The sequence below is a fragment of the Sitodiplosis mosellana genome, unplaced genomic scaffold (assembly GCF_009176505.1).
Source record: "Sitodiplosis mosellana isolate CC-2019 unplaced genomic scaffold, AAFC_SMos_1.0 Smas_scaffold_6197, whole genome shotgun sequence".
Classification (NCBI taxonomy): domain Eukaryota; kingdom Metazoa; phylum Arthropoda; class Insecta; order Diptera; family Cecidomyiidae; genus Sitodiplosis; species Sitodiplosis mosellana.
In genome coordinates this window covers 204,649-228,370 of record NW_022601438.1, presented here as the reverse complement: position 1 = coordinate 228,370, position 23,722 = coordinate 204,649, and the positions used below count along the sequence as shown (strand labels likewise).

At 36.3% G+C, this 23,722-nt stretch overlaps 1 protein-coding gene across 5 annotated transcripts in view; it reads right to left on the bottom strand.

Moving 5' to 3' along the window:
- LOC129577478 (RNA-binding protein cabeza) overlaps positions 1-23,644 on the bottom strand; it is a 27,623-nt gene extending 3,979 nt beyond the window's left edge. For 2 of the 5 annotated variants that reach the window (XM_055464588.1, XM_055464583.1), the window contains exons 1-6: positions 23,186-23,644; positions 14,650-14,924; positions 13,966-14,181; positions 13,643-13,890; positions 13,283-13,580; positions 10,738-11,109 (exon numbers count right to left, since the gene is read on the bottom strand). In XM_055464588.1, coding sequence (XP_055320563.1) covers positions 10,738-11,109; positions 13,283-13,580; positions 13,643-13,890; positions 13,966-14,181; positions 14,650-14,924; positions 23,186-23,221 — 1,445 coding nt within the window. In that variant the 5' untranslated portion in view covers positions 23,222-23,644. The remainder of the gene's footprint in view (positions 1-10,737; positions 11,110-13,282; positions 13,581-13,642; positions 13,891-13,965; positions 14,182-14,649; positions 14,925-23,185) is intronic. The other 3 variants (XM_055464585.1, XM_055464587.1, XM_055464584.1) reach the window with 3 other exon arrangements.
- Positions 23,645-23,722: the final 78 nt, after the last annotated feature.

Sequence of the window (23,722 nt, the reverse complement as noted above, 5' to 3'; positions counted from 1 at the left end):
TTTTGGTCAAAAAACTAGTAAAAATGGCCTTTTTTCGATATTTTGGTCAAAAAAACCACCCAAAGATGATTTTTTGGCATATTTTTTCAACGGAATTTGTTTTTCTGACTCTTATCTATGAAATAAAAAAAGATTTCAAGTCAATAACATCATTAATAGTTGAGTTAATGACCAAAACATGATGATATAAAAGTCTAAAAATCCTAGCCCACACAAAATATTTGATAGGTCGATATTTTTCTTATTACCACGTCAACGAAGAAATCGTAGTATGCAGTTTTGTTTGTTTTTAGGTCCCCTAACATCCCGCATTTAAAGTGTCCATGTGTGAGAGGATGTGTTGTACGGTGAAATTATTGAATCTACTTTAAACTAGTTGCAAAATTCCACTAAAGGCAAATTGCGTTCGTTTCACTCGATTGTTTTATATTGGTGGAATGGAAAAAAAGTGCTCAGATTCTTTCCCTCCGATTTTGTGTTCATTCATGTTCAACAATATGCTGCCCGTCATAACAGTATTATGAATATAGTTTTCATAGCATTACCATTTAGTGTTACTCTCAGATTTTTTTTCTGTTATTACCAACATGTTATCATGCTAAACACAGCGTATGCAATACAAATTTGAATTCGAATGTTGGTCGTGTGTCAGTGCATTTAAAGTTATATCATAGAAATGAAGCTAAAAACGAAAAGCAGTTGCCAATTGACACAGCACATAATCCAGATGATGCTGAAATATAATAAGAAACGGCAAAAGCGAATTTTATTCGGCATAAAACCGTGTTTGAAAGATTTCAGTGTGTGAGTGTTTTTCCCAATATAGTTTCGCCTGGTTTTTCTTCGTCTGTGCATGAAGAAAAGAAAAATGTGGAAAGTTTCTTGTTTCAATACCATTGTCACTAAGGAAAACTTAAATTGGTAAAAAAAAATTCCTGTCTTCCTTTTGGTCGATGTTTCTGCTTGTTTTCATGTTGATATTTTTGGTGCATCGGCAACGATGTTCGAGAGGCTTGTTATTATGTGTATGTTTTGCTTTTCAAGCGTTTTTTTTTTTGCTTTTGCTCTTCCTCTTCTATCGTTTATTTCGCACCATATCGCTACCATATTTCTGCAGCTCGTTATAGTGCAAATATCATCCGTACCGGATATAAAATAAACATCGAAATATTTCAATTCAAAGAACACGAAAATATTGAAAATTGCAGAAATGAAAAGTTATTTGTATTTATTTATTTAAAGCCGTTCACTCAGTAGACGCCCGTCGATTGGCACAAACCGAATCGAAAAACGAAGATGAAGACGAGAGAATGTGAAGAAACTTGTGGGGAAGAAGAGAGGGAGAGAAAGACACACACACACAAACACACACATTATTTATGCATTGGATTTTCGAATACAGTTCAAATAAATTGCGAGAGAGCTTTTATAATTTCTTCGTCGATGCCATTGAGTTGAATTGTATTTTCCAGTTTTAGATGCTAGTTTATTTAATACCATCATTTCCAAAAGTATTTTTCCACAATTTCGGTACAATTTTCCAAAACTATAAATTGACGATGGGCTTTGAGGTTCGTATATACTTCTTTCATTGCATGCACGACATGCATTGAGCATTTTCACTCCGAATTTTAATTGGACATCCATCTGTTGTTTGCTTTTGTCAATGGCAAGCGATAAAGCGTATCGACGATTGCGACCAAAAGTGCAAATGGTCTTGCAAAACATTTGCGGTGAGACAATACACACTTGGCATATTATTATTATGGCATAGTATTTGGCTGGTCGACCATAATTCATAATTCACATTTCGGTTGCCTTGCCGACTAAATGCGTGTGTAAGACAGATAGAACGACAGAGCGAGCGAGCGAGCGAGCAAGATGTACCAAAATTTACAGTTTGAATTTGTATTGCTCAGCTACATTAATATGGATTATTTCCATTTTAGTCGACGGAGATGCATTCATTTTGGATTTATTTGGCAATGTGCAAAGATTTTCAATTTGAACCGACGTTCCTCGCAAACGTTTACAAATGAGACTCCAGTTTTCAGATTTCTACATTCGACGCTAGTTCAAATCATTCCATTCCTGAATATATTTAACTGTACTATCATGGTACACTTGTTGTTGGTGTTGGTATTGCTGCTGCTGTTTTCTCGTTGATTGATGCCAAAATGAACAAGCGGATGCTAGAATTTAAGGGGTATTAGAATGCGTTCGGTGTGCTCGCCGTAATGTCAGGCATCAAGGGAAGAGATTTCATCACAATGATTGAAGGAAGTACTACTCAATTTTAAAACAATTCCAACATTGAAATTGACTCAAGAGGCGAAGAAAGCATTTCTTTGCAAATCTCAATTCACCCCAAAATCGCTACAAATTATACTGCATTTCAAACATACTTCTTCGTTTGTTCCCCCTTTTTTGCATTCTCATTCTATGTCTCTCAGGTTCTCTTCAGACTTAAATTGTATTTGAAATATTTCATCATTCTTGTTTCCGTGCAAAATTGAATGAGAGGTGAATGAGAGTGTTGAAAAACTCGTGGAGGATAGAAAATTGAATTCTTTTCCCTTCTCCTCACTACCCGTGTAAAAGTCAAATTGAATGTGGACAATTAATGGTAAAACTTTTGTATTTTTGCGTGTTGCATTAAACCTTTTGCTGCGCACTGTACAGAACAATTTCGATAGAACAAGAAGAGCATTCTCTTGCAAATTGATGGTATTTATCTATCTGACTTTTCACATCTGGCTCTCCTCGACTAGACTAGACTATACATAAATATGGTAAAGCATACACCAAAAAAGAATGGTTTCATAGATCACAACGAACGATTTATTTACGGATATTTCAGTCGATCCCAGTTGAATTCAACCGAAACACACTAAAACCTTAGACACGAGCACTGCAGGAAATACCAAATGATAATGATAAAATGTCGCAAAGTGTAACTGTTTCACTTTCTACTATCCAATGATAAGTCTAAGTAATTCTAACTCTGACTCTGCTCGTATTGTTCATTCGCTTTTCGACAACAATAACTCAACCGGTAAGAGAAATCGGATGGTGTCAAAATGGTGGAACCGATAAAAAAGAAAAGCGATCTCACAAAAGTTCAATGGCTAAAATCATTCAATGTATTCTGATGGCTTTGCCTAATGTTTTAAGCTTATCGGCTGAGTTTTGTTGACCGGAAATCTTGGATGCAATAGAAACACCGGATCACATTTGGACGAGTGAATCGCATTAAATCGATTCCATCGAAATGCATTAATCTGCCGAATGTTTTTGGATAATTGATGTGCAAATGTTGGACCCAAATTTTATGTGATTATTCTATAGTCAAAATGCATCTTGATCAATCTCGAAACTTGTTTTGCACTTCGCCAATGAACTTTACAAATTAAATACCAATTATTATTGCTTCAGCCAATAGAAGTGGGATTTGAGCGGGACTTTGGGATGTCATGAATTTTCGACTTTTTGATGACTTCTTTTGAAAAATTTCCACTTTATTCGACTGTTCGACTTAAAAAAAAATCCAAACTGAATCAAAATTAAACATCGAAAAGTCAAAAAATTTCAATATTTGGTATTTCAAAATCCATAATTGATACTTCTTCTACGGTTTTTTTGAAGCTCGAAATCTACGTGATTGATTCGCAGTCAAGCTTAACATCCAAATTAATCTATAGAATCGTATATGCTTTTGAAATTTGGTCCTATTACGTCAACTACTCCTTAACAGTGGCTCTCAAACGCCTCGAAAACAATAATTTTACCAATTAATCGAAAACGTTATAAACACATAAGTATGCCCGTGCGGAAAATTTTTGACTGACTAGTCAGTCGATTAATTTGGGACATTTTGACAGACTAAAAGTGATTGTCTCGAACAAAATAAGCAACTGCAGTTAACTTTAATCACAAATCACTCTTAGTCAAAATGTCCCAAATTAGTCGACTGACTGAAAGAATAACTAAACGTGATTGTCTCCATACAAAACGCATAATTTCAATCAACTTAGCCAGTTTTAGTTGTGTATCACTACATACAGCTACATACAACTGAGTGACTGTTAGTCATTTTATTTGCACACGGGTGTGTATATAGCAATTGCTATCGATGCAAAACCGAATATGAATTTTGATTCCGGAAATGTGTTGGATAGATATTCACATCGAATATCAAATGCTACGCTTGTTCGATGATGTCAACGTTACAGTATAAATCAAACAATTCGTAATCGTTGAGATTTAATGGGTTTTTTTTCTAGGAAATTCGGATGCTGTAAATTGTAGACCAAAATGATGAAAATTGGACGAATCAAAACAAGTGACGTGTCAAATTTGTTAAAGCCGATATATAAGAGAGAGAGAGAGAGAGAGAGAGAGAGAGAGAGAGAGAGAGAGAGAATCTGTATCGTATAGAAAAAGTCAATGGCATGGCACAAAGCGTGAAAATCACATGAGCCACATCGCACAATTTTAATGGTTCAGAACGGAATGAATGAAGCCCTTTTTAATTAGTTCCGCTCGATGCATTTATCAATAATATGGATATATATATATGATAATAAGTGTAGGAAATTCACTGGCAAAAGGCAGTACATTTTGTCCAATTTGATTGCATAGTGCAGAAGAAAAGTGTACAAAAATGTCCAAGGACGACGATGGTTCATTGTTTATTATTCGCTATTTGTGTCTCGTGGCTGTGTGGCATCGAGAGAATTATCGTACAAAGTTGTTGTGCACGTAGTTTGGTCGGGCGGTTTTTCGTTTTGATTTATATCAGCTGGTATAATTGGTCATTGTCTATGCAAATGTGTGGGTTAAATTATGTGCGCGATGTCGAGGTCATTGGAATTTTCACTTTTCGCCTACTTTTTGTATCACTATGTCGTTTGGCTTATTTCACATCATATTCGTATCATCATAATTACCCGCTTTTTATGAACTATCACAATCCATTTTGTCAAAGAATTGCCATAGTAAACACACTTCAAACGACAGCAACATAAATAAATGCGCGACAAGTTGGACGAGAGAGAATAATGCAAAAACCGTCCACACGAACGGAAAGATGATAGTTTTTCTATGTGTGTGCCGATTTTCCATGCGAAAGCGTGTAAAGTTGCGCGATCATAATTTAAATGAACGATGAGCACCGCATACGAACGAGAGGAAATAACTTAGGAAAATTCATTAAAATGGCATAGGTTCGAATTAAATATTTATGATGAACACATTCAATGGATATATAGTTGGTATGTGTGTGTGTGTGTGTGTTTGTACGGCAGTTGAAAATGGTAATATACTACATTGTGAAATAGCGAGACGCAAAGTATTCTCACGCCAACACATAGAGTTTCGTGTGTACCATACTCACAATAAATGGGTTTTGTACATACAAATTGCGCTCATTCGCCTGTATGCCGAGTTGAGGCGATGAGCGTACAAGTGGTTTGAGTCAGCCGAGATATAGAGATTCAATGATATCATGTCCCAGATGCATATACGTACTTCTGCCGCACATAATGGCATCAAACATAGAAAAAAGACGAAACAGAACTTGTGGAAAAGAAAACAGCACTGAAAAGCGCACGAGACAAGGCTGAATGTATCGTTTGTTTACGACGCCTATGCCTCTTAGTTTACATATTAGACACACAAACCCGAACTCACACGCGCGTACACACACTCATATATATATATATATATATATATATATATATCGAAGAACAGTGTATCGTAGCGTAGTCGTAGTTCTATATTTCCAACAACCATCAATATGAAATTCTAAAACCTGAAAAACAAGTGGTTTCACCATAAACAGACGCACATTGGCACAGTACACAACACAGAAAAACTCATAGCACACTTTCTTCTCTCTCTCTCTCTCTCTCTCTCTCTCTCTCTCTCTCTCTCGATGTGTGCTCCACATGTATATTCTCTCCCTTAAAACTTTTTGGCGATCGCTATTGCAGTGCATAGAAATTTCTCTTGAAAATCTTCAACCACGTCCATCAGATGTGTGTTTCACGTATCGAAGCATTGCTGTAGCCAAAGCGCTTCGCATTGACACACATACACACACGTACACCAAAAACTTTACTACAATTTTCATGGAACGTTCATCGTTCACACCGAAAACATCTTTTGTACGCACGATTCAATTGAAATATGAAGATGTCCTTAGTTTCAAGTTCTCAGAGGAGGCAAAGAACGAACGAACGAACGAACGTTACGGTGGTATAATGGATTCTAACGAGATCTGCATCTAATTTTCGTTACTCTACAGCTTCAATTTATTCATGCAACACGATATAAAAAAAATATTGCCGACTCATAAAAAACCATACTAAGAGAGCGTTCTTTCGTTCGTTCGTTCGTATTTTATTTTTGTGCACTTGTCCAAGCATCCACTTGCACTTATTTTCATTGCCATTTTTTTCGCATTCTTTATTTGCTAAATAATACTGCTGATGAGGGCGATATGTTTTCTTGTATTCTGTGTGTATGCACGAGAGTAATAACGTTGACGTTTATATAACAAAACACAACATATATACCCCGACTACTGGATAATACAAACGGAGCACAAATTGCATAGACAAGAAACAGAAGAAGAAAAGAGCAAACAGAAGAGAAGCACATTTGCCCTGTTGTTCATGTATCTCAACATGATTCCTAACTTCGAATGAAAATTTACACATCGTCACGCATAAATTTTTCCACTAGGAAAAACGAATGCTGCTAAGCACGACACAATAAAAATTGCATTCGATTGTTTCCACTGCTACTAATGGCAACTGGAAATAGAGAAAAACACACACACACAGTAAATTACTCAATAGATTCAATTTGAGTAGAGTTGAAACACCGACCCTCTTGCATTTCCGTTTGCCATATACATATCTTTCTCTCCATTCTCTTGTCACTCTGAATATGCCCGATTTCAAATGGTTTCCGAGAATTAAATTGGATAAATAAATTCCAGACAACAGTGAACACCATAGAAAAATGCAAAATTACCACCATCGATTTGGCATGAGAATCAAGTGTCATGCATTTTAAATTGATGTTTGCCTCCCGCTTGCTATATAATCATCCCGAGTAATTGCGTACCAATTGTAATTACGTTCCATTTCAGACGGACCGGAAAATAATAACACACAGTCAGAGCTGAGCGTATAGTATGTGCGTGAGTGTGAGTGAGAAAGAGCGGGAGATTGAGAGTGTCAGTAGCTGGTGATAGGCGCTTTCATTGTGTGTTCATTTCAGAGAATATTGTATCATTATCTTGGAAATCCGTCCAAATGAGAATATTATATTAATTATTATGAGGGAATCCTTATGCCATAGAGGGGCATCTTCACTTTTGTAATTTCTTGAGGAAATCCCTGAACTAACAAAGACACACTGAATAATAAAATGTAACTTTCCAAAAATGACTTTATCAAAATTTGATTTTTCACATGACTGGTAATAACAGTGGCCGATATGAATGGAGCCATTTCTCGGGAATCTCAGTTTGTCTGCCAGTTTTAACTCCATTATGAAGAGTAGAAAAAGCTACTGCCGCTGTTGTTACTGCTGCCGATGGTTGTTACTAAGAGCGATGTAACATGTAATAGGCGAAATATATTTAAACTTTGGCGCTTGTTTAAACGGAAAATGAAGCAAGTGAAATGAGTGCTCACAATGCAGACGGAGAGGAGGGCATATTAACGATAAACAGTTGCTGTAAGATCAACAAAAGTTGAGCGTATGCACGGCCCATTCTTCATCTACTCCATAAAGTGAAGCGAAAACACTCACACTCACAACACTTTCGGCTCCTTTAAGCTTACATACACACACACACACACACGCATACACATAAAGTAGCAAGAGAAGTTTGGCTGGAACCGTTTTTCGGGTAAAATATTTTTGTCATAACATTTGATTTTCCACAAAAGAAATATATATACGCTCGACACACTGAGTGGAAGCGGATGGTTGGGAAAAGAAAGCGTGCTCTCTTGCAGTGAACCGGATTTTATATTTCAAGTCTATGGCATATGTTATTGTTGGTCTTTGTATGTTCATCTTGTTTCGGTTGCGTGTTCTCTTTCCTTTTTTTTTCTTCATCTTCCTTTTTCCTCGGAATACTTCTAAAGTAATGGGTAGAGAGAAATGTAAAAAAAACAACATGAATGGCTACCCGTTGATCACATCCACATAGCGAGCGAGAGAGAGAGGGAGAGAAAGCAAGCACACATAATGGCCTCAACTTTCCACCAGAATATCGATTCTTTTTCACATGTATTCTGTGTTCTTCGGTTGTTCCGTTGTGCATATTTGAGAAAAGCTCAAATTAAATTGGACGAATAATGTGCCGTATGCACTGACAATGCACACACACACACACACACATACATCTTGCATCGGCTCCAGTTTCTGCATATTCAAACATTTCCGGCAAATGAGAAACCGATTTTAAATGTTTTAAATTAAAATTGGCAAAGTTTTTCCATTTCACAATAATAAAGCCATTCCTCAACACACTGCAATTGCTTTGTCACACAACGCTTTCGCCCTGGCTCCCACTCCCCTCGGCAGAGTGTGAGTGTATGTGTGTTCATCTGTCAGGCACAGCGACTGAGTCAGTCTACAACATCTTGGATGGAACTCTGTGGTGCAGTTGCACGCAAAGCGCACACATATACACACAGAGACAGACCAGACCAGACCATACACCCAATCACACAGAAATGTCAGCAAAACCTCTAATTATTTATACTTGGCCGCTTATTGTCGAGATTACTGCATGATTTTATTAATTAAATGGAAAATATAATGCGATTTATTCAATGTGAAGTCATTGTCAAGCTAAATCTCAAGAATTTGACCAAATTTCACTCGGTTGGAATTGTTCCGAAATCATTATTATGTTATGCAAGCGTTTGACTTACAACCAAACTTACTTTTCATTTATTATGCAAATTGAAGCGTTTATCTTGTATTTGCTTTTCGACGGCCCCTGATTTTACATGCAAACCAACTTTTGAAGCGTTGATCTTTCGAAATATATAAATTTATTCGCTCGAAGATTGATTGCACTGCAATAATATAATGGAGATGCATCTCTATGCCGAACTTTGTTCCGATTGAGCTTCGGTATTTTAAATTAATGTGTCGATTTACAAGTGTATTTTCTTTACGAAACTAACAGATGAGCGTGTGCTTATTTTTTTTCTGCTTCATTTACGGAATTTTACTGCTCGGAATTAAATTCGAATGTTATCAATGAATGAGAAATGATAAATCCTAGCCGAAAATGTGGAACAATGAATTGAGCAATGTTTGGATTCCAATTTGATTTTAACTCGTAGTAGCGATTCATTTCACGATAAAGCTCTCATTCTTCCTTTTGCTTTCGAGTTTTATTAGATTCATTCGACGCTCGACTTAAATGTTTCACTCGCCGTCATACGAAAGATTTTCATTTTGCGATGGCAGAAGATCGAGTGTAAAATGTGAACGATGTTGTCAGGCTCACGAACTGTGTGCACACATACACACACACACACACACACTGAAATAATAAAATGAGTAAATTGAAATAATAAAACTTCAATCCCCATTACATCAAATATATATTAAATGGCCGTTTTCTTCGGCTCGATTGAGAACTGTCGACCGTATCATGACCTATTTCAAATTGATGGTCCGATGCACCATTGGACGACGTTGGTTCAACAAAATTCCTACCCATAAATATAACCAAAAACCATAATCGACCAAGTTCCAGCCCGTATGCATCAAATGCCTGACAAACGGATGCTTGCATCCCAATTGTAAGACAATTTGGAAAATGGGGCCAAAAACCGCAAATTACATTCTTGCAATCTTGATGAATTGGTTTCGTTTGAATAAATAAAATAACAATCTTGTTTTGCTGGTATCTCGGAATAAATCGCGATTGAGCCATAACCTGAGCGTTCGTTTTCTGATTATTGTGTGTGTTCGTGTATAAGAAAGATGGACAGGGGTAGAGAAAAACCACACTGTTTTCGTTGCTTTAAATCCTTCAAATGCATGGCATTTGAAATGCACAAAATGAGCCATTCGGCTAACACATAAATGGTGTTTCGGTATTCTATTTATTGGATGCATTGCAACCGAACGTGTTTAGCTTAAACAAACCGGTGGAAATTGTTTGTGATTGTGTTTTTGGTTGAGACGTAAATGCGTCTGAAACTGAATCGTTGATTTTAAGTCCAATTATAACATGAATACACACGTTTTTCATGGTTGACTTAATCTAATGCTCAACATATGAGCCATTCCGTGCGTTTCCATTTAATTCCATTGTTTGATATATATACATAATTTATTTATATCATTTTGCCTGTTGTTGTTGAGATTTCGTATGTACCATCAAAATAAATCGTTCATGAGGTGGGATTAGCAATTTTGCGATTTAAAGCAGGTAAAATCATTTAATTAAAACAAAGATATGTCGGATGCGGAGTAAAAATTGGGAATTAGAACAGTAAGAAAGGTGAGTAGTATTCACAAGATGTGGGATTCAAATGGAAAATTCTGAAAACCGATAGATAATATAGAAAACAAAAAATGGTGAAAAAGAATCCCCGAAAAAAACATGTGCAATAGAAATGGAATCGAAAGAAAAGAAAAACAGTACAAATTTAAGGAGCAAGCAAACAAACAAGCGATACTTACCTCTGTGGTGTGTCCTTATCTTGTGACTGACTGTTGTAACCTTGATGGCCTTGGCCGTGCACACTGTTTCGATCGTTAGAATTGATGTAGTTCCAATTTCCACCATAAGATCCCTTGTTACTGTTGCCGCTGCTACCGCTGCTGCTGCTGCTACCATGACCGCCTAACGAATCGGAATCGTACGAATTGTGTTGCGAATGATGCGATTGACCGGACGATTCATGATGACCGCTTTGATGTTGAAATGGACGTGGAGGTGCTTGTTGATGAGGATTGTTTTGTGGTAACGACGGTTGTGCACCACTATTGTGACTATTTGGATAACTGGCAAAATAATGTCCATGACCTAAGCTATCAAAGCCAGACACACCTCTGTTGATCGCCAACATCGTGTTTGAAGCGTGTTTTTTGATTCAATTTCCAGGAAAAAAGCATGTGCGCGTAATCAAACAAGTGCAAATGGCAAACGAAAAACCAGGCACAAATAGAAACACACACACACAAACACAACCAGAGAGACACACAAACACGATGATATGAAAAGAAAATTTATAAATGAGATTTTATGATAAATTGTATCATTTGCTAAATCGCTATTAATTTGAGTTGTATTTTGAGTTAGATATTAAGTAGTCGAAAGTATTCTAAAAGAGACTTAGTTTGCTATTTATCGCAGTAGGATAACTCAAAATTGGTTGATGAATCGTTCAAAGTGACACCATTCATCGACTTTCAGTTCTATTTATTGAATGTTTGGTTTAGAGCAGTATATAGCACTCACTGAGTACCACTCAGTTGACATTGGATTCGCTCCGAGTGGAATTCATTTCATGATTTTTGACGAGAGTCAATGGTTCTCGACATTCAATGTTGCTTGGCATGCTTTACAATGTTACTTAATGACAATTTCAAACAAAAAGACAAATAAACGGTTACAACATTTAAACATTTTCAGCATCCTTTTTTTGTACGCACCCATAATGCGAATCGACCATATAAAATGCCATTAATTGCTGTTCTTATTTAACTGGCTTCGAACATATAGCAAACGCCAAATGAAAAATCGAGTCGAGTAGGGTGAGTGGCGGGGCACAAGAGTCGAACATAAAACCAATTTAATTCTCATTTCGCTGTAACTTTACCGATATCGTTGAAAAATCGCTCATAATCATTGCTAATAATAATTAACAAGCAGGACAATAATGCAACGTTAAGAAATATATATATTGTACAGTGAGTGGTAAAAAAAGGCGAAATTGCTTCCACTCCATTCGTATTTATCACATCAATAAAACGACAAACAAAAGCTTCCCACGGTTGTATGTCCTCAATGATGACTGTTTCATTGCTATGTAACGTGCCCTTCTCTCTATTGCTCTTTCTCTCTCTCTCACTCTCTCCCTTGTTCTCCATTTCGTTCTCGTTAACTGTTATTGCTTTTCCATCGATTGCGATCCGCGATATATATATATGTATGTATGTATTAATACATAAATTGTGAAGAGTTCAGAGTGTAACAAGCCGAGGCCAACATCGTGCCACTCTTCAATTTCAAGAAGAAAACAAAATGAGAGGAAAAGCGGGAAAAAAGTCAACGTTCAACGGCACAAAAGAACGAAATAAAATCAATTTCACATCCATTACAGCTGAGAATGGCGAACTGCGGCTTCAATGCCTTTGTTGAATGAAATTGGCGTGGAAAAAAAACGGGAAGTGGGCAAACAAACCAACAAATACACGTTTCATGTCGTGGAAAAACTTTCTTTGTAATTGTTCAGTTAGTTTATGGTGCCACTCTGCGAGTATATGCGTATGAGTGCCAGAATTTCGGGCTGCAACCATGCAATACACTTCTCATAATCAATAATGTAGGAGCATAGGCCAAACACATATACGAAGAGTGCAAAATAATTGGCGTGAAAAAGTTATGATGTTTCCCACCAGCCAAACACAAATCCGAACAAAAACAAATGGCATTCCGAGAATTTTCATTGCACCAATTTATATTCGAGGCCGACGATGAGTTAGCTGCTTCATGCGAAAAACAATTCGAAATTGTAAGGAATTTTTGTAAATTCACGAGAAAAACAATTCAAACAGCAATTATAAATTCGAGCAATCACAATTGCATTTCACATTTAACATTCTCGTACCCGCCGGATCTTTTTTTTTCATTTGGGTTTTATTCGATGGAAGTTTTTTTTTAACAGATTCGTAATATATACATATTCTTGGGAAGGTCGGAGCGAATACTGATTTAGGAATTATGGCACCAGTTCAGGATTCACACATTTTTTATGTGCACAATCTGTACATAAACATATATTTATGTATGTAGTATATCAATAAGGAGCAAATTAAATTATGGCCATTCGCAACATGTCGATAACGAAGTTATTATTTGGCGAAGCTGATATTTCTTCCTGCTTTTTTGTCAATACACTCACGTACCATTGAAACGGGTGGAGTTTGTAACAAGATTGATTTGAATTATTCAAAACACACTCATACTCAAATACTTGATGAAAATCTAACACAAACGTACCGGTAAGTTTGATCCCATGGACGAAAGCTTATTTCATCGTTTCCGTAGGCACTGCTACTTCCACCTCTGTGACCACCATAGCCGCCACTGCTTCCGTATCCTCCACCATAGCCCGTGTTTCGATCGTAGTATTCGGGTCGTTCGGGTCGTTCAGGTCGTTCGGGTCTATCGTATGGTCGGCCTTGTGCATAATACCGGTCTTGGTCGTAGCCATTGTTGGGATAGCTGGGCCGCATGTAATAATTTTGAGGTCCATATCCTCCCGCACTGGTACTATATCCTCGGTTTGACATTCGATCTGAAAATGGTTTAGTCACATGAGTTAAAATGTCTCAAATTTTCAATTGAGTGTTTTGTTACCATCATAGTATGATTCATATGAACCATCACGATTAGCATAACCACGATTGCCACCTGATGCTGCTGCTCCTCCTGCTCCTCCTACTCCTCCTGCTCCACTTCCTCTCATTGCATTGAAATAGGCTGGATCGCGATTGTCGTATCCATTTCCTCGATAATCTTGATAATTTTGTCTGTAGTCATTGCGATCATATCCTCCTGATCCTGATCCAGGCCGATAATCATTACGGTTTTGTTGTTGATAGTATCTATGATCCATACACATAATTTAAAAAAAATTCAAAGTCTATGAATTCTTAAATAAAAGCCACTAAAAACTGTACCGATTTTCATATTGTGAATTCCGGTTGCGGTCATCTGGTTGATAGTACCAATTTCGATCTTCGTTTTCACGTTGCGATCCGTAGCCACCACCACCACCTGACATTCCATAGCCACCACCTGACATTCCATAGCCACCACCTGACATTCCATAGCCACCACCACCACCATGTGATGGATAGCCCGGTCTATAATTATAATAAAATTGGTCATAATACCTGAAAAAGATGTCGCAAAAACAAAGAAAAAAAACCAGAGTAGAAAATGGAGCCAATAATTGTTAGCACAGATGCTGTGGAATTTGTTAAAAACACCATGAACGCAAAAAACCGATGCATTCACCGAACAAATAAACAAATAGAGAAAAAAAATGGGTCGGTAGCGGCATCAAATTGGCACACCACTTACGAAACAAGGCATTCAATTCAAATGACCACAACAAAACAAAATGGCATTTGATGTGTATCATCAAATTGAATGGATTGCAAATCGCTTATGAATTATGTGTCGTGTTGTGATTAATGAATTGGTTTGCAAACCCTTTTCGATGTGTGACGATGGAATGTTTTCTTTTTAAAATAATTTTTTTTTTAATACTTTTTGCTATGTTGGTGAATTTCATTTCAAGGGGAACATTACGACTACACAAACAACAAAGTTCAATTGGGCATTAGCATAATATTTACCTGTCTCTATCTTGATTGCCAGTCATTGCCGCATATAAGCAACTGATGCATCTGCTCTGTTGAGGTCGATCATATGGTCGATAGTTGTAACCACCACTACCGCCACCGCCGCCGCCGACGCCAGATTCGTGCGCATTGTAGTCACGTGCTTCGCGATAAATCGGGCCCAGTGATGAAGAGGCTGGCGTCAATTTGGTATTTTCAGCGGGTGATGTCGACGGGCTGACTGTAGCTGCTAAGGTACCAACCGATAACGCAAACCACAATCCCACCAACTGCAAAGACGTACAATATTTTAAATAACTAAAAAATGCTAAGTGGCCGCTTATCGCATCATAAATCATTAGATTTTCTCATGATCTTCATTCGTTAGAAGCGAAAAAAAAACTCTCTCCGCACGGTTCCAGCACATAAAACTCTTAAGCTCTTTGAGTTTTTCGGGTGATTTATGCGTCAGATTGATTTAAATGCAGAAATTTTTGCCCATGCCAAAGTCACAAGTCAGCAAGGTGTTGCTGTTATTAAGTAATTTCGCACAATGGAGAGAAGAGACGCTTAATTTTGCAATATCAACAATTGAGAGACGAATACGGTGGCAGGTATAGCAGCATCGGAATGAAAAAGAGAGAGAAAGGCGAAACGAACCGATTGAGTTGGTAAACGCAAGCGGAACACACAGAATATCACAATGCATTTCGGTACAATACGGCATCGTTACCTCGTTACTATGAGAGTTTTTTTTTTCAGGTGTTTTTTTTTCAATCCCGGCAAATATTTTAACATGAAATATGTATGTGTGCGCGGCTAACAGCGTATCTACTGGCTGACACGCATTGTTAACCATGCAAAGTTCCATTCAACCAAATGCTAGCATTGTTATTTTCACTCTTCGTTCACTCTTTTTTTCTGTGCTCGTCAATCGATTGTTATCTTATGTTATGTTTCTTCTTTTTTTCTCTTGCGCACATATATTCGTTATGGGTTTCGCGCCAGTGAAGTGATGTGTGCATGCACTTCTGAGAGTTCAATATTTTTAACTGTTTTTTTTGATAATCGAAACGTTAAATAAGTCATTTTCAAAGCGTCAAAATACCGTTTATTTGATTGTCCAAGTTTTATCTTAATGAAATCCATTCACGGTAGATTTGATGCGTGTTCCGGAGCGGTTGCTATCATTAATTTGGTGAAAAATAATAATACGAATATCTGTTTGTCCGAAGCGCTGTCATCGACACGAAATTCTAACGGAATAATGTCGAGAATAATGATGAACAGAATTAAATCGGAAAATATTATCTTGGATGTTGGTGTTCAGTACACTTTTTTTTCTCTCCATTTCCTCCATCTGAACAAATGAATCGGTTAGAATAATCTTGACCCCCCAATTTTTCGTAAAATAAAACCGTAACATAAACTTGGTTTAAAATAGTAGAGAAACATAGAAAGCGTTTGAAATAAATAAAAATGAATCATGCACAGAGTGAAAATAATAGTGAAACATAGCTATCTTTCACTATTATTTTCACTTCGAACATGTTGCATTTTTATTTTAAACGCTTTCTATGTTGCTCCACTATTTTAACTCCAACTTTATGTTACGGTTTTATTTCACGAAAAATTGGGGGGTCAAGATTATTCTAACCGATTCAAATATGATGTGACGCGAAAGCTAAGGGGATTTATCTCTCGCGAATGCTGCGAATGCATTCGCATTTCAGAACAAGAATTCGAATGTTTGCGAATGCGACGAATGCGGCTATGACAGCGAACTTGTGACTACATAATTCATTCGTTCATTCGTGTTTGTGCATGCATTCGCAACGCTGCCGTATGATTTCTATGTAAACATTCGCACTCGCATTCGTGAGAACGTTCGAGAACAGTGAAATACGACTGCTATACGAATGCGAGTGCGAATGTTTACATAGAAATCATATGGCAGCGTTGCAAATGCATGGCACTGAGCGCGAATTTGTGAATAACAATTCGAATACTAAAGCGACATAGAAGCCCCTAGCGCGAAAGTCATTAGCCTCTTGAGCGATTGTTTGTTGTTAACATTTTCAGCCAAACATATTCATCAGGTTCACATCGAATAAACGATTACAAGAACCGATTCAGATACAGAGATTCGTCTCCCAGACCATCATTAAAAATTATCACTTTTGAATATTCAAAATGCGCCCATTTTTTTCGTTTTGCAAACTACAGATGGATTTGCGACACAACACATCGCAAACAAAGAACGAATTCTCGGTACTCTGTTATCAATTGAATGAAATGTGTCATACTCATGATATGCTCTGGTTATGGACATAATTATAACTTTTTGCTTCGGCATTCGAACACAAATTTTCTAATTCATTTGCTTTTTTCTATGGCCTAGTTCAATTTTAGGCGGTTTCACTTATCATTGGAAATGATTTTAGCTTGCACATTTCGACGCCACCAAATGACCGTTTGAACATGTTTAAAGCACGTACTTTTGATACTACTGGACGCGCAATAGCCAGTAAATATGAATGAAATTGAATAGAAAGAATATGAAGCGGTTAATCAGATTAACGATGATTCAAAATTGCCAATAGCAATTGAATACAAAGAATCGTGCTACTTCATACCACCTGAGAGTGTCCATCATTTAAGCCGACTTGATATGAATGCCTTCTAACAAATGACCTAAGATTACTATCACATGCAGACAGCTTAGTACATCCGTTCGTTTTTCTGTTTTATGTTCTATCCACTCGTATCCGACACAATGGGATCAGTTGTTGTACTAGTATACCCTTTTCAAACCGGAGAACAAGAGTTGAGAAGAACACAACTGTATTTTTGAAATAAAGAAAATTTTCCGCGTTCATGTTTTCTTGGAATATGTTTCGAATAAAATGTATTCGAATAGTTTATTCTGAAATGATTAACCGGTGGAATTTGTTTGGTTCAAGGTGCTTGTCAGTTTTACTGACTCAGTCGTGTGTGTGTGTGTTATATGGATTTCATTTTGAAAGAGTTGAAAGACATTTTGATTGCGTGAATTTTGACCAATGGGAGTTTTTTTTGGCATACTGAAACTACTGAATTGACCGAAAAGTACTGAAAACAACTCATAATCTATTGGAAATATTTTCTTGATACTGAAACGCACTTAAACCCAGTTTTCAATATTAATTCGCACCTTGAAAATTATCATAAACACATGGAATTCTTAAATCTATATATTTCATTTTCTTTCACAGAATATTATTATCGATTGAAAGTTTACTTATGTCACCAACAACAATTGAACCACAAATTTCCCATGAATTGTCCAATGCAACCATTGTGAAATATTCATAAACTTTCCTTTTATGGCTATGAACAAAAGTTGTTTTAGTCAATTTTGTGAGTTTATTGCATTGCTGATCGTTGATGTAGTGGTTTCTGCAATTGCAGTTTAACTATGCTTGAAACAATATGCTATTACATGCTATTTTTCATTATTCAATATCTAATTATTAATTCATTCTTCTTTTTGTTTGGTCGATTTGTTACAATTGGTTTGTTTGCCAACAAGAAAGCAGAATGTTGTTGATTCTTTTATTCTAAACAACACACAACCAAGATCACATCTACAAACGAAGATGGTAAAGAGAAAATTGAGCGACCAAAGAACGTGAAAGACACCCTTTGATCTTGCCTACAATGGAGAGCAACACTGAATTTACCGGTAAATTAACGCCGAAAAGATAAAGTTCTATTCAACATAATAATTAAGTAGGATAGAGAGAAATTTACCTTAATACAACAACGAGATCTGTATCATACAGACAGAAGTCAGGGAAGCAAACGCGAGAGGAGAAAACAGAAACAACTCATTTTTTTAAATACACATACAACACACACGAGAACCGGAGTGCATATCGAAAACAAGCTTACGATGCGGAATATTCTGTACGTGTGTGTGTGTTTGTGTGTATGTGTGTTGAAGAAGTGGTATCAGTTTCGTCGTGAAATGTGAAATACATGGAAATGGGATGTAGCCATGGGAGCAGTTGATTCAAAATTCGAATAACACAAGACACATTATGCAGCGACTCGAAAGTAATGTTTATATTGTAATTTTATACTTCAATATGGGTTTTTGTCGTTGCATCGTATGCACATTATGTGCACGTTGGCACGTTTACACAGTATGGTATTTTGTTTCATGCAACCGAAGCTACAATCGAAAATGTGTCTCATTTGGATTGTCTTCAGAAGTACCACATCAAATAATTATTATTTTTGGTCATCTTCTCGATCTACTCCTCGATTCTATAAAATTTAGAAGAGCAGAAACTTCATACCCTAAAAGTGAATTGAAGTTGAAAGGCGTCCAAAATGACAAGTGATTGAACGGTCCGAGTTCAAGGCTAATTCATGTGTATTTTTAAAATGTAGGAGATTCAAATCAGATATATCTATGGGTGAGATTGAGAGTGGAGTATGTTTTTTCTTCGGTTTATATTTTTGAAAAGGCGAGTATGATTTCTGATGATTCTGTTGGCGTTAAAGTAGAGTATGTTGTAGTACCGTCTAGCCTCTGCGGTCTTCATGGTTTTCGCACAACTGATAAAAGATAACAACATGGTGTCTTCGGCAAAGTTGTAGTACTCGAGGTCTTCTATAACTAAGCTGAAGACAATTATCTCTTATCTCTTATCAGTTGCGCGCAAATCGCGCACATAAAAAAGCAAATTTTATATAGAACTTTTTTTTCTTATCATTTTTCGCGCTTTTTGCGGATTTGATAAGAGATAAGAGATAATTGACTTCAGCAATGCTATAGAAGACCTCAAGTGCTACAACTTTGCCGAAGACACCAAGTTGTTATCTCTTATCAGTTCCGCGGAAACCGTGAAAAGCCGCGAGAACCCGCTAAAAACGAACATACTCGCTTTTAACCATTTTTAAGTCGACAGAAACTTGCTCTTCTCTTTAGTAACAAAGTCAATGAAACATACTCTACTCTCAATCTCACCCATAGATATCATCAGTTATGTTATCAAGATTTTTTCCATAATGCTATTATGAATTTCAGTCGTCCGAATAGTTAGCAAAATTATGAAAAATACAACCAACTGAACAATTTGCTGTATATGCGATCGTTTATTTGGGAAATTAACCCGGCTCTGTGATCGCCAAATGCTGATAACCACATTCTTATTTCAAATTTTCTTTATTTTTATTTCAAAAAATCTTTATTCAATGGGCTAATGATAGCATTTTATTGATGCTACAGCTGATACTTTTATTAAGGTTGAAATACTGATAATGTCATCGTCAAACAAATTGTGTGTGTGTTTTCAAGTGTAATTATTATTAATGATTGTCTTCAATTTTGATGCAGCAGCATTTTGTAATGGCTACAGTGTGGGCCGTTCATCATCATTAACGTGTCTAATAGCGTTTGTAGCGACATTTTCACTCGGTCTCCATCAGGTGAAACAGCAAAGCACGAAATAACAGTGAATATAAATATTTATACATGTGCTAGCTTATCCGTAGCGTGAACTCTCTTTCGTTTAATGTTTTTCTCGCTCATTCCATGCCGGCGGCATAAATTGTTACATGCGAAAAATAACTGGACAAAAATGGTTTAAATTGGTTGAAACTTGGTGGACTTAAAAAATACAACAACAACAACAACAAAAATTGTTTGAAATAAAAAACTAGGAAATCGAAGTTTGATGTTAAAGTTTTTATTTAAAAAAAAACGCATTTTGTTTGTGGCAAACACAAAAAATAAAGGGAAAAAATGATGCCTTAGGAAGTGTATGTACCTTTTACGCAACACAGAGACGTACATGGACATTTTTACCAAATTAAATGAATTTGCATGCAACTTTATCAATGGTTCGTGTTGCAGCTTAAATAAAATCATCGTGCAACCTGAAACATATGTGTGCAGTGTGCAATTAATCGCAGCGGCTAACAGGCCAACCCATTTTTACTATCCGTGTCATTATCAATAAAGAATTCCAATATTTTGTGTTTGTGTTGCGTGTTTGCATGGTTTTTTTTATTCGAGTTTGGACGCCACTGAGAGACTGCATACCAACAGTGACAAAAAAATATCGTGACAAAATGATGCGTTTGGAGAATTATGGTAGAAAAAAAAATAATGCATTTTAGTGGGAATTTTTTTTGTCATTGTGAACTGTCCATGGTAGACAGCCTTTAGGAAAAGCCATGATATAAAGTGCATCGAAATGACTGGCCATTGAATGGGATGTCAACACATAATCCGAATCATTAAAAATAATGAGCCGAAAGGCGCAAAGTTCCACTAAATTTTTCCATCAGTGTCTGCGTACCCACTATCGATGTTAATGGGCTGAAATAATTACATCGTTTTCGTTGCTTTAACCTTTTTTCCCATCGGCATTTCGGCAATGGTGCATCATTTTTCTGGTTAGCCCGAGAATTTCAACTTGTGCAAGCTGAATTTTTTCGCGGAATAAATATAATGCATATTCACAAAGATGAAAAAAAATGCTTGAAAATCGACTACTCGCAACTATTCATCGAATGGATCACGTTCGAAATGGACAGTGTCACTCAGAAAAAAAATTCACCATCCAGATACGTATTTAATTAAATTTAAAAAAATAGTCTTCACCGTCATCTGCCAGAATAGGTAATTAACGTGTAATGCATAATTTGCGATGAGCTATTACGCGAAAACTGAATGAATTATATATGGGGCTACATAGCCGCAATATTGTAAACACCATATTGCCCAAATTTTTATTTCCTAGTAATAAATCGTTTTGCAATGCAACTTCCGCCTCGAGTCTCACCAATACGACACATGCGAAATCGAAAGGGAGGAAGAGAAACAGAGAGAGAGAATGCGAATCCGAATACTGGTGGAAATTCATACACGCCATGAAAATGATTAAATGAAACGTATTAAAATACATTTTGCTCGATAAAATAATGGATTTTATCGTAGCAATTTTTTTTTCTCGTTTCGGCTGTGTGTTCGGTTAGCTTTGAATACAGATGGTGATCACGGGAATATGACTTCCGTTGGAACTTACACCAGTGCGCGTGTTGTTTGTCATTGCAAAAAAACAAAACGAAAAATCTCAGCCCACATCGCATTCGGTCCATTCTACTCTGCCTCATCAGCCCAAGTGCTCTATCATTGTGCTCGATCATTTTTACACGTTTTTAATTATTTAAATGCCGTACACATTACGATACTGTTTGTATACTGTTAATAATCAATTAATGTGGTATCGTTTGGATTTATCAACTCTTTTGAATGTGCATCAGTTGCGATGCGAAAGGGAAAAAAAGAAACGGTCCAAAAACAATATATGAAACTATAAATAGAATCGCACAAGACGTGAAATTGGCCACTTCGAAAATTCAGGTGGTTGTTTACTCTTTTTTTTCATTTCTTCTTCAATTGGCATAATAGATGAATTCAAGTCTCTCGCGGCGCATGCAAATCTGCCTCATGAATATGATTATTTTTTGTTAGTTTCAAATAATTGCACGTTAGCACTAATTTTCCAATTTTCGGTAATTATTTACAATCAAATTTTTTTTCCACATAATATTAAAACGCCATAATTTAATGCAAATCAATCTGCTAAGGTATAAAGCTAAGGTATAAATTGTATATATTCGTTTTTGTTTTGTTTTTGTCGGAGAACAAACGATTCGGTTTTCTTTTTCTTTCAAGAACCTGATCATTTTCCGGGCATTTGACTTGAAGAAAGTGTAGCGTAGTGGAATAGATAATTCAACTTATTCTCTCCACTTAAAATGATTACTGAACTTGTCGAAAATAACCATGTTATACGACAAAAGCAATACGTTTCGAAGAAGCGAGAGAAAAAAAGAAGCGATGCGAGCAGCAAATGACCGTAAAAGAACTTTTTAAACGAACAACTAGTGTGAAAATCTATTCAAAATAAAATAATTGAATCTGCGAAAGTTATGTGTTTAGTTTGTCGGAAAGAGTGACCGACATATGTGTGCTTTCGCATTGTTGTCATTGTTCTCATGAAGTGTGCATGAGAGAGGGTATGCCAAGATCCATACTTTCTCTCTCTCTCTCTCTCTCTCTCTCTCTTTCAATTTCTAAATACATTTGACATTCAATTTTGAACTGGAAACTTAGTTACAATTCTTCGTGCCAAAATCAGCATAAGTTTAAGCAAATAACGAGAAATTGCTGACAACTTTCATTTGAAAACTTCAAATATTCAAAGTTGTCACTCTAGTGGCAATGGGTAAATTGAAATTCTGATGCAGTCATATTTCAGTATATATTTTTTTACACATTTTCAGTTTCGTTGAGTATAACTTTAACTCAATAGTTGTATAATAAATAATATGCGATACAAATCTGCTCACCACCAGGAAGATATACTGTTCTCAGTTCAGGGATTTAACAATAAAAATGTATTAACCGGACAACTGAACTTAAAAATACGACGATAAAGTAAATGACATAGAGGCATTTTCGCTAAAAAAAATCAATATGGATTCATACCTTAACAAGAACTTTTTCCGTCATTTTCAGGTTCATTCTTCAACTTGCACAACCAATTGTTCTATGTTATTTCTACCAATCGAATGATTACACTGTTTCTATATTTTATTCCCAGCACTACGGCGAATCCAAAAGATTATATGCGTTTTTGGAGTAATTTTCGAATCCTTCGTTCTCTTACACTTTAATCACATACACAATTAAATTTTCCGCAAAATTACACCAACAATTATTATGTCTTTTTCATTGCTTATGGAATAGCACTGAAATGGAAATGCCTAACAATTCCGACCGTCGTTCATTCTGATAAAATGATGCGGTTCTTAATCGCATTAAACAATAATAACAACCACGAAATGAAAGAAAAATTAAACCGATCTCATGCGAGTTGAATTGGCGGTAAATGAAATGAGGAGCTGCTGTGCGCGATTCGATATATGTGAGTATCCAAACAAAAGTGAAATAAAAATGTTCTCACTCATGACTTTTATAACATTTTTCGTTGATTCGATTAAACAATTTTTCGTATTGTTGTTG